The sequence below is a fragment of the Cannabis sativa genome, chromosome 3 (assembly GCF_029168945.1).
Source record: "Cannabis sativa cultivar Pink pepper isolate KNU-18-1 chromosome 3, ASM2916894v1, whole genome shotgun sequence".
NCBI lineage: Eukaryota > Viridiplantae > Streptophyta > Magnoliopsida > Rosales > Cannabaceae > Cannabis > Cannabis sativa.
The window spans coordinates 48,774,411-48,787,094 of NC_083603.1; the positions used below are offsets into that span (position 1 = coordinate 48,774,411).

Here is a 12,684-nt window from a genome sequence, read left to right on the forward strand (position 1 = left end):
ATTAAAATTGATGATAAAAATATGTCACCTAAAATATTTCAAACTCATTTCTTTTACTTTAATCTCACTTCTCCATTATTCTCTCTTACTATTCATCATCTTCTTCATTTTTTTTACTCTCTACTTCCTCAAGTTCTTTCTATTTCTCTCCATCAACATATAACTTTTTTATTTTTTTTTCATGTTCAGTTCTTCTTCTTCATCTTCTTTTCTTTTCTTCTTCTTCTTTTTTTTTTTTTTTTTTTTGAAGTTCTTAGTTACATTTTTTTAAAAAAATATAAGAGTTAGTGTGGTTTTTTTTGTTCTAATTTTCCAGAACTTTCTTGCAAATATAGTGCATTTAGTATTGAGGATGTGCACAACATAGTTAATTTTTGATCATTTTTTTCTTTTATTGTTTTATTTGTTTTAGTATTGTTTTAGTATTGTTTTACTGTTGTTTTTCATGATTTTTATTTTTTTTTTCATGTTCAGTTCTTCTTCTTCATCTTCTTTTCTTTTCTTCTTCTTCTTTTTTTTTTTTTTAAATTTTTTAAAGTTCTTAGTTACGTTTTTTTTTTTTGAAAATATAAGAGTTAGTGTGGTTTTTTTTGTTCTAATTTTCCAGAACTTTCTTGCAAATATAGTGCATTTAGTATTGAGGATGTGCACAACATAGTTAATTTTTGATCATTTTTTTCTTTTATTGTTTTGTTTGTTTTAGTATTGTTTTACTGTTGTTTTTCATGATTTATTTATTTGATGCCGATTTCACTGCCCTTGCTCCATCTCGCTGGAATTAATAGGTATTTTTTGGGTGTTCTCGTGTTGTTGTGATGGTTCTGTCTGTGAGTGTGGAAGATGGAGGCTATAAATACATTTCTTCTTCGTTCTCTTTGGCTATTTTTGTGGTTTTTTTCTTCTGGTTCTCCTATAAATACATTTGACGAGCTCACTTACAAGAGAGTTTTGAGGTGTGTGTTTCTTTTATATTTTTCTAAGTAGTTATATTTGCTTCATTTGTTTTTGTGTTGTTTCAGTGTTGTTTTAGTAGTTTTTTTTATTATAATTTTCTAGGAATAGACTTGCAAATATAGTTGATTTTGCATCTGGTGTTGAGGTTGTGCAGCAGATTGTTTGTTTTTTTTAATCATTTTTATCTTTTGTTTTGTTTGATTGTTTTAGTGTTGTTTTACCGTTGTTTTGCCATGATTATTTATTGACGTCGATTTTACTGCTTTTGTTCAATCTTGTCGGAATTAATGGTTATTTTCCGGTTGTCCTGGTGTTGTTGTGGTGGTTATGTCTGTGATTGTCAAAGATGGATGCCTCATACTTTTGTTTTGGTATTGACAGTATAAAAAAAAAAAAAGGAGAGGACAGTATAAATGTAAATTCTGCCGTGTGGCAGTAAAATTGAAAAGTATTACCCCAAATCCAGTATTTTTGTAAAATGCCCTATTTATTCACCAACAAAGTTATAATCTAATTTGAAAGACTTTTCACATTAAAAAATGAGAAAATATTTTCGAAAATAATAAATGCAAATACAAATACAAAATCAATTTAAAAAATAACAAAAATATTATTTTTATCTATTTTTTTTTTTATCAAATATACATATACAAATAAAATATTTTATAGGTACGTACATACATATATAGTTCCAACTTTTATCGTTAGATGTTTATCTATGCAATTATTCTTTACTTGAACTCTCGAATCATAGTAAATTAGCTATTAGATTAGTCTTGCATGAGAAAATTATTTAAAAAAAATGAACGAAATACAATAGAAGGAAAAAATTTACGATTATTTTTGTAGTTTGAGGAGAAGTTTTTACAAATAATAATAATAATTTGAAGGAAAAAATCCTATAAGATCATATTTAAGATGAAAATCCTATTTCTTCTTAATTAATTAATTAGCTTTCGGAGATCAATATAGTATGACCAAAAACCTCTTCAAGAGAAGAACCACCAACAACTACATACCTAATATTATATAATAAAATATAATACTATGGACTTAATTATTACTAGTCACCTACTTTATAATTTCTTCACTATCAATATATATAAATATAGAGAAATGCTAAAAGGCACTGTCAAGCACTCTTATATGTGTCAATATCGCTATTGGTCTAATTTAGTATCGGGTCCTATATAATTTAATATAATAGTTTTTAGAGAGTATCGGTAGCCAATCATAAGGCGACATGTCTTAAGGGTGCTAGACACCGTAGCAATGCTCATAAATATATAATTATAATAATAGACATGCTACTATTTTTCTAATAATTAGTTAATGTGGAGCTGGTAAAATAGTGCTAGAAAGCGAAACTTAATGTGACTTGAAAATTGACTAGTAATATAATTAATGCATATTTTGTTTCAATATTCATAACTAATTCAAATTTGAATATTTCTATATTCTATATATTCTTTTTTGTGCAAGAAAGTATACAATATTGTTTAACACGTGTGCATATTGACATATGTGTATTAGCTGACATCGAATGAAAACTTGGCTTATAAATAGAAGAGTTTACGTACCTCATCAAATATATCTGCAAATATTGTCTTTGTCTTCAAAAATTGTTTACGATTCTAAAAAAGGGTTGGTTTATGATACAAATAAGTCTTTCTTTTTCATTTTTCAAAATATTTTTTTTTATCGTTGATTTCTTGATTTTGATGAAACGTACTTTTTTTTTTGTTAATTTTCTATCAGCTTCAAATATATGTGATTTTATTATTAATCTTGCTTTAATTAGTATACATATATACATGTATAGTTATATTTTTTTTGAATGATATATTCAAGAAAAACATATTCTCAAAAAATTTATATAGTTATTAATAGATTAAAAGAACTGTCTTTGTTGGATAAAACGATGAAGGAATACCAACAAAGCAGTTATAAAAATCTCACCCTGGAGTCTACAAATTAAGAAATAATCAAATTAATTAAGACGAACAATAAAAATCCCATACCATTATATTATAAAATCTGATTTCTTTACTTATATATCTATATATATTTTTGCATGTCTTTGCATTTTTTTGTTGGTATATATATTAATTCTATATTAGTTTAAGTGAATTCTTGGCTTGAATTAATTGCATGCATCCATCCATATATGTAAAATCTCGCCACTTTCTTCATAACATTTTAAAAAAAAATTATCAAGGAAAATCAAGAATTTGTGTTATCTTTATATAATGATCAATATTCACGAGTATTACTAATAATCTCATTTTATATTGAATTTACAGAAAAAAATATATAAATTATTAGTAAATAAACATGGCCGAACAGTTAACCCAGTCGGCTCTCAAGAAGACGATGCTGTTCATCAGGTGATTAATTAATAAAAGTATTTAAGGCTTAAACCTTGATCATCAAAACGTGCATATATATATATATATATCTTATTTATATAAATTTTAATATTACTTTAATTGTACAACATTTTTCTCCATGTATTAAATATATGGCCCTTATTGTCGTAGATATAGATATATTTATATATATTGTTAATTATAATATATATACTTCGCTTTCAAAAGTACTAAATTATCTTTAAGGTATTACCTAAAATAATTAATCACATATTTACATGACTAACAATTATAGATATTATATAATATAAATAAATTGATGGAATATGATTCAACATGAGTTTAATTAATAATTCATTATTATTAATGTTGTATATGTAGTGGGAATAATAAGGAAATTAGTGGGGAAGATGTGGGAGCTGCAGAAACCTTAAATGATGAGAGTAATAAGGTGTTGATGATGAAGAGTGAAGAAGTGCAAGCTGGACAGGATCCCAATGCAAGCTTTGATCCTGTTAGGAGAATTGCCTGTGGATTTAATCACTTTCTCATCCATAAGTTCTAGTAAGATAATAATATTTATACATACCCACAAGTTTTATGGTAAAAGCTAGCTCTTAAAAATGAGTTTATTATATGCACTTCTTTATATGTTTTTGTCATCCTCATATATAGTTTTAATTACATAATTTTTTGTATATTATAGTTATATTTAAGATATTTTATAATTTTTTTTTAAAATCAAAATAATTTAATGTATTGAAAATAAAGTTTAGATGCATGCGTGTTTTTTATTTTATACGATAGTTTGAATCCTACTATTTATTATAAAATTTTACTACATATTTCAAATAATTACAATATATATTATTATTAAATAAAAATTGAAATTATAATCTTTTGAATGTTAAAAATTAAAAATGATGCATCATCAGTGCATCTATTTTCAAACAATATTTTTTCTTAATCATTAATATTTTGAAATCTGACTTCAATCTAGACCTTGGAATCCGAACGGACCATGTCCCCGACTTTGGACCTGGACTCGGCCTCCGATTCTAGCTTCGAACCCGAATCCAACTTAAATAAAATCAATAAATGAAAATTATCATAAAATTTACAGAACACACTTTTGTTTTCTGTTTTCAAAATTAAAAAATAAAAATACTTATAAACCGTATTTTTATTTTTCAAAATTAAAATTTAAAAATAAAAAAGTATATTAATATATATGTATATAAATATATAATTGTACTAATGTGATTTGTTATGCATATATGGGATGATTTTGCAGCAGGTATCCTGATTATTTTCGTCAACTTGCCGAAGCACAACATCCCAAGGTAAGTTCGTGGGTAGACCTAATTAACTAAATACACTTTTTTCTTTGTTTAACAGAAGAGAAAAAAAAAATACAAGTGAGAAAGATATATTTTTTTTTTACAAAATAGAACAATTTTTTTTAAAACAAATTACAAAAGTATTTCAACACAATTTATATTCATTTTTTACTCTTTATTTTATTTTTTATTTACAAAAATACTTCTTAATATAAGTCAAAATAATAGACTACTTTTTTAGTTGTTTTATAGTTTATTTATAGATATATTATAGTTGTCATATAGTTATTTTTTTTGGTTATTTTTTAGCTATTTTTATATTTTATTTACAGTTGTCATGAAATTAATTTCTAGTTGTTTTTAATTTTTTTTCTTATTTTTAATTTGCTAAAAAAGTGTGTTTTTGTAATTTTAAAACTTTAAAAAAATATTATTTTAAATTGTAATATTGTAATATTGTAAGCAAAATTTAAAAAAATGTGTTTTTAAAAATTATAAAAAAAAAACTACTGTTTTTATACTCGTGATGTAAGACCAGTATTAAGTCAACTTAACATTAATTTTTTATTAAAACTATATAAAAAATTATTTAAATGACTAAATAAAATATTTAGTAAAATTATTAATTAGTGACAGTTGAGAGTAAATAAAAAAAAATAATATTAATTGTAGTATAAATTTGACTAATATTATATTTTGTGTCAAAATTAACTAAATTTTTAGCATGTATAATTTGGCACACCTTTTACACTTTGGAGCTTCAATTTTTTTAAGATGAGCCAAAATATAGTATACAATATTTTTATAGTTCTCCAATATTAGAGATATTACATCTGCGTATACGTATGTATACATACATAAATGTATTATATATGATGCCAAACATGATATTAATAAAAGAAAATGAGAGTATATACATAAATGGAATTTAAATTGCTCTTGCTAATGTGTCATTTTTTAATTGATTATGAAAGAAATAGATTTTATACTTTATTAATAATTGATTATGAAAGAAATAGATTTTATACTTTATTAATAATTGATTATTAATTAATCCTAATTGTTTTTAAATGAACAGTTTCTTGTATTTGCTTGTTCTGATTCTCGAGTGAGTCCTTCTAATATTTTGAATTTCCAACCTGGAGAAGCTTTCATGGCTCGCAACATTGCTAACTTGGTTCCAACTTTTGACAAGGTAAATAGTTTAGTATAAATTAATACTACAGAGTTTTCAAAGATCTAATATAATCCTTATCAACTTATTCTTTTTATTTGTTTATTAACTATACATTAGTTTACTGTTAATTAATACCTAACTACTTTAATTAATATAGTCTAAATATTCTGGAGTTGGAGCAATTATTGAATATGCGGTAACACAGCTCAATGTAAGCTTTATTTTATTTTCCTCTTCTTAATTTTACTTTGAATTTGTAATGTATTATCCATCACTTTTTTTGTTAAAATTAAAAATATATGTCTTGGGCTTTGGTGATTAGAGTTGTAATTTTATCAGGTGGGGAAATCAAATTCCGAATTAGTCTCGTTTATATTTTAGTTTGTTTTAAGATATATATAACATAATAATCCATAAAAAAATGTTTTGTAGTGGCATAATTTCAATTTTTTTAATTATTACACATTAAAAAAATACTAATGTTTACAATTTATTTCATCAATTTAAAAAATTCAAGGTGGAGAATATTTTGGTTATCGGTCATAGTCGGTGTGGTGGAATAGAGAGACTTATGTCTCATCCAGAAGATGGTTCAGTTCCTTTGTAAGATATATATATTTTTTTTTGATTATGAATTCAAATTATTAGCTTAGTTAGATTACTAATATATGTATTAGATTTGATTGATAATAGTTTATTGTGATATATGTTAATATGTCAAAATTTGTAGTGACTTCATAGATGATTGGGTCAAAATTGCTCAATCTGCCAAGGACAAAGTCAAAGCTGAGCACAGTGATTTACCATTTGAGGAACAATGCGAAATATGTACTGAGGTAATACATATAATTAGTTGATTTATAAAAACAAAATCTTATACAAGTTATCATTTTATTAGATGATAAAAATGAGCTAACTAAAATATTGGTATATATATATATAGCATATATAATTTATATTTACTACTAATTCATAAGATAGAAAAAGAGATTTTTGAGGAAAAAAAAAAGTAAAAAATGAAAATATATTTGTAAGGGAGGAGAGAGAGAAGTACATTAATATTAAATTAAATAAAAAAGACAAAAATAACCAAAATAGGTAAATGAAAATCCATATATATTTATAATATAATAATAATTCACATTATATTATAATCCACTAATTAAAAACAAGGAAAAAGAAGAAGAAGCCATAGACCAGTTTAATAAAAAGGAAATTTACATGGTATACTAGCTTTTGCCATTTTTTTACAAAAATACTGTCAGCGGTATTTTTTTACTTTTTTACTGTGTTTTTTTATGTTTCATACTGCGGTATACTGTGTTAAGTTTCACTGGTGTTTTACTAGTGTTCTACTGTTGTTTTGAGTTATACTGCTTTGTGTTTTACTGGTGTTTTATAAAAACACAGTATTTTTGAAAAAATTTCCGTGTGACAGTATTTTTGCAAAAGTTAACCAAAATTTCAGTATTTTTGTAAGTTTCCCTTAATAAAATTATTGACAATAAGATAGATATATTAAATTAATAATATATGTATATATCATGTATATTATATTATCCTATAATACAGCTGTAACTCTAATATTGTTGGTTAATAATTTTGTGTAGGAAGCTGTGGATTTGTCACTAAACAATCTGCTTACTTATTCGTACGTTAAGAAGGGAGTTGAAGAGAAAAAGATTGCACTTAGAGGTGGATACTATGATTTTGTGGTTGGAAATTTCAAGCTTTGGGAACTTGCATGACTGAAATATTAATTAATTTCACCCCACGTTTAAGTGTGATTGTGTTACAACTTATGCGTTAAATAATCAATAATGTATGCTTTAACTATTATACATGTGTGCTACTTATACTTATAGTTTAAGCAAATAATATATTTATGCTGCTTCATTATGAAATATAGATTAGAGAGAATCTATAATGCAATACACTCTTTTTAAGAAAAATTACATTTACAAATGACATTTTTATCTAATTTACAGAATTATTGTTGCTCATTTAACTTTACAAAAATAACGTGCTAGAGTTTCAAATTTATAACACGGTATAAAATGAGAGTCAAGACCTTCTCTCATCATTGTCAGTTCACTTTTTTTTCTTCTGTTTTTTTTTCCTTCATTTTTCTCTCAATCTTCTTTGTATGTGTACTGTAACCCATTTGCTTTATTTTATAATTTTTTTTTTTATCTTTATCTTTTTTTTATAATTTTTTCAAAAAAATTCTGACTATATTGATCATTGTTTAAGATTAAAAATTAAACCGTCGTGTTCAACTTATAAAAATAATCATTTTAATATGTAAGAAACATATATTTTTTCTTGTTATCAAAGAAAATGACAAAATTAAAAGTATGTAATTAGTTTTTTTTTTTTTTTTTATTTGGCAAACAAAAAAAGAAATCATCAACCTAATCAAAATTTAATATACCAACTAATTTTATTATTATTTTTATGCATAGATTTCTTATTCTTTGTCTCTCTTCATTAAATTTTTTTAAGAAAAAATTTTGTTTAAATCTTTTAGTTACTATTTGGTTAACAAATATAAAATAAACTAAAAGGATGACACTTTAATTTAAAATATATTTTTTTTCATAATGAAAAAAATATATACTTCCCACATATTAAAATTAAAATGATATATTAAAAAATAAATTATGATAATACTATTTTTGAGCTAAAATAGAGTGGTGTAATCAAAATTCTTTGTTAATTTTTTTTCATGAACATTTTTAAAAAAAATTATTGAGTGAGAGAAATGTACAATCTTTTTTAGAAAAAAAAAACACAAAAAGGAAAAAATAAAGAAAAAAGACATCTAATGGTTTCTCAGTTAAACAAAAAAAAAAAAAATGTAGACATTTTATGCACATGTTTCTAGGTTTTTTCTTTTAGACACTAATAGTTAAATATAAGTATTCTTTGCTGATGTGGCACATTAAAGATTGTGAATTGTTTGTGTAAAGTTATTGTTGTAAATAATTTTCTATTTATGTATATTAGTGAAAAAAATCCCCTCTTTTTATAATAGTGGTACAGCATAGTACGAACCATTTTAGGGGCCCGAACAAAAAAATATACATATTTTTTAATAATTTTTAAAATATCATTTATTTATATAATAAGGGCAATTTTTTTTTTTTTTGCCTATGACCTATTTCAAATCAAGGTCAGCCCTGACCACAAACATAATTTGGGATTCCAACCACGAGATCGACATTTTTAAATTAAATTATTTAAGTTTGGTTAAAATATTTCAGTTGGGTCGGATTAAAAAAATTATATATATGTAGAAAATTACGTCATGCAATCTTTTCACTTTTTTTTTATCGTCTCTTCTTCACTTTTCACTTTCTTTTCCATCGCCACTTCTTTATTTTCTCTATGTTCTTCTATTCCCTCTTTTGCATATAGCGCCAGTTTGGTACAGTTGTGCTGTGGAAAAAAGCAGCTGTAGTTGTGCTGTGAGAAAAAACAGCTGTAGCAAAACTGTGGAAAAAAGCTGAGCTGAGTGTTTGGTAAATTATAATTTTTAAAGTACTGTGAGTTGTTAAGATCTATTATAATGATAATGATAATATTATAATCTAGTTTATTATAATCACAAATATATAAAAACTTATTTTATTTAATATTTTTTTTATATATTTTTAATTTTTTTTAAATATAAATTTATATGCATTTGATAAAAATAATTTATAGTATTTTTTTATTATGTTTTATCAAATGTAAAAAAAAATTAGAAACTCAAGTATATAAGAAAAATTCTAAGTTGATGTTGTTTGTTAATAATAAAATAAAATATAAATTATTATTTTTTTTTTAAAAAAAAAAATAACAGATTTAATAATTATCTATTTTATTATAATTAGTTTCATTTATTTTTTTTTTATTTTTTAATATGTAATAAATAAATAAATATGGTTTTAGCACAAGAAAAATTATTATAGTCTTTTAATCAAAACAGTTTTTTCTAAAAGTTGGATTGGAGCAGTTTCAGCTTTTAGCTGTAGCTTCTCTAAAATTTCTTCAAAAAGCTATTTTCTTATTGTTTACCAAACACATTTTTATCACATTTTTTTTCAAAAAGCAGCTTTCAGCTTTTTCAAAAACTGTACCAAACGGGCCCATAGTCTTTTCTTCATTGATTTCAGAAACAAATGTTTTATATTTTGCTCATTCATATTGTATACTATTGATATGAGTTTTGGTTTAAATCTAAATAAAATCAAAATCTGATTCTTTTAAAATTACCTAGCCATATTTCATCGCTTGGCATGAGCGAAGGTAGCGTAATTGGATGTGCATTTTGCATCAATTAATGGAAAAGAGGGTGGAAAGTGAAGAAAAGATGGTGGAAAAGATAGTGGAAAGTGAAGAAGAGACTATAGAAAGACCGCATGTTGTCATTTTGAATATATATTTTTTATTTAATTCGACCAACGAACATATTCTGACCCAACTGACAGATTGAAATGAACATTTTAATTGTTTAAAGAAAACAAAAGGGGCTTTTGGTGTGGGAAGCCACACCGTAATGCCATTTTTTAATTTGTCACGCGCGACCAATCGAGAATTGCACCAATGGGGCACGAAATTCGTGCCACACTATAGACCTCCCCTATGGATTAATAAATAAGAAAAGTAGGTCCATTCATTTTCTTTTCTTTAATTTGATGCACGACATGTACTAATAAAAGAATTATTTTAGGTGAGTGTTAGCTCAAAATTTTATTGACATTAATGAAACTCTTGATAATTAATGATCTGTAATAAATATTATAAGGAAATTAATAATATATCGATAAAAGCAATAATTTTTTACGTGATTTTGTAGTTAAAATCTACATACGCTATGAGTCACTCTTATTTTTAAGTTTTCTTATTACAAGATAAACTTAACATAAATTCTCAATTGGAAAAGAACTGACCATCCCTTTTACAATGATTTCTGCCCCTATTTATAAGAATTTACTATGACATTTATTCTTTCTAAAAATGTTCATTTTCTAAAAATGGGACCCATAATAAAAATATAAAATCATGTATAATCATAAAATATCAATAATTAATGCTAATCGCCCTTCTAATTTATAATGTAATCACGAGGTTAAACCGATCTACCATTGATCGTCGTTATGATATGAATTATTAGGTCTTTATAGTAAACGACATGTTAGATAAAGATAACTTCATTCATATCAGTCATTGTCATATATATTATATACTTTCTATTATATACAACACCTTCACTTTGATGTCATATTGCATCCATAATTCGAAACGAGATTACTTGCACCAAAGAACGAGTATCAGTGAACCGTACTAGCAACCATTGATTAAAGATTCCATAACTTTAATATGTTGTTGAATGTTTTATTCTTAGCTAAGTGGTCTTAGTGTACAACTACAAGCCACAACTTCATATATGAGTAAGGACTTTTCTGATATTTATATATAAATTATCCAATAATAAATATTAATAATTTAATATTCAAGCATATATCAAAATGTTCAACTCATTATTAATAATCAAAAATGTCTTTATAGAATTTTCAAGGCATAAACCCTAACACAAAACCACCATCTACAACGTGAAACCTGGAGCTCATGGATGTCATCTTGTCCCTTTGGGACCACAATTGTACCCCAAGCCATTAGAGTCTATAAATACATTATTCTCAAATGTGAGAGGGGATTGAAAAATCATTGTAACACTTCATGCCTAGAAATTCAAGCATTATCTTCCTCCATTATTGCTTTGAATATTTCTTTAAGTTTTTGAATTTTTACCTCTTCATCTTCAGTCCAAGTCTAGTGTTTGAGTTTTAATAAAACGAGCTTAAGTTAGTTGAAAAGTTTTCACCATCAACATTCGTCAAGTCACACAAGCCTGGTCTGAAGGGAGCAAGCTTTGTTGATGAGTGCTTCGATCTACCTTTAAACATCCAGTAGTTCTGATGGTGTAGAAGAATCAATAGTTAAGACTGGGGTGGTGCTCTTGGCCGTATTCTCGCTCATGAATTTGAAGAAGAACATTTTTGCTTTTTTCTCTCTCAAAATTCTATCTCAAATAAAATTTGGGCAAAAATAGTAAACAGGAAAGTTTTACTGTATTTAAACAACAAAGATGGTGAACCGCGTGAACTCAGACCAAGGGCCAAGTTGATATCCAAGAAAACACATTGTACATCCAACGATCTAGAAAAACGACCAGTTTTGCATTTAATGCATCGCTTGGAAACAAGGCATCCTCATCACGATATTCTCCTCAAGATATTCACTAATTTAATCAGTCATTGTTTCAAAATTTTACGCAACACGCATCCTTCCTCGTAAGCATGACTTTCATGAGCCAAAAAAATAATGCCACATGTCGCTTTATTTCAAAAAGCAAGAAGTTATCAACCGTAAACCAAGATGGTTTCAACTCAATTGTTTCAAGCCCAATCGCAGGCCCAACCAAGATAATAGACTGGATTTATTAGCGAAGTCAAGCCTTATGGATGTTGGACATATGGCTTGTCCAGACAAGATACATCTCCGACACAGTGTATCTCTGGATGGCATCAAATTAGATCTTCTAAATGAATGATTGATGGGCCTCCAGATATCCAGATCCATATCACATTAATTAATTAATTATCAAATCCCACAATGTCAGGACTTAATTCCTAGGATTGTGTCCAAGAATAATATCTTCAGAATATAGAAACAAAGTAATTATTAATCAAGCATTAATGTATCTTTATTATCCACAAAGGTAGGACACTGTTTGACAACTATCAATTAACTTCCACATCAGCAAAAGATCAATGCCTCATGGGTTGGGCTTTAT

The 12,684-nt window shown here is 25.7% G+C and overlaps 1 protein-coding gene across 1 annotated transcript; it reads left to right on the forward strand.

The window, feature by feature from the left end:
- The first annotated feature begins 298 nt into the window (after positions 1 to 298).
- On the forward strand, positions 299 to 7,737 carry LOC115709024 (carbonic anhydrase 2). Its single transcript, XM_030637055.2, has 9 exons — positions 299 to 2,598; positions 3,258 to 3,341; positions 3,705 to 3,887; positions 4,618 to 4,666; positions 5,742 to 5,858; positions 5,998 to 6,051; positions 6,358 to 6,443; positions 6,571 to 6,676; positions 7,451 to 7,737. The coding sequence occupies exons 2-9, from the start codon at positions 3,289 to 3,291 to the stop codon at positions 7,586 to 7,588; spliced, it is 786 nt and encodes a 261-aa protein (XP_030492915.2). The 5' UTR covers positions 299 to 2,598; positions 3,258 to 3,288; the 3' UTR covers positions 7,589 to 7,737.
- The last annotated feature ends 4,947 nt before the right edge of the window (positions 7,738 to 12,684 follow it).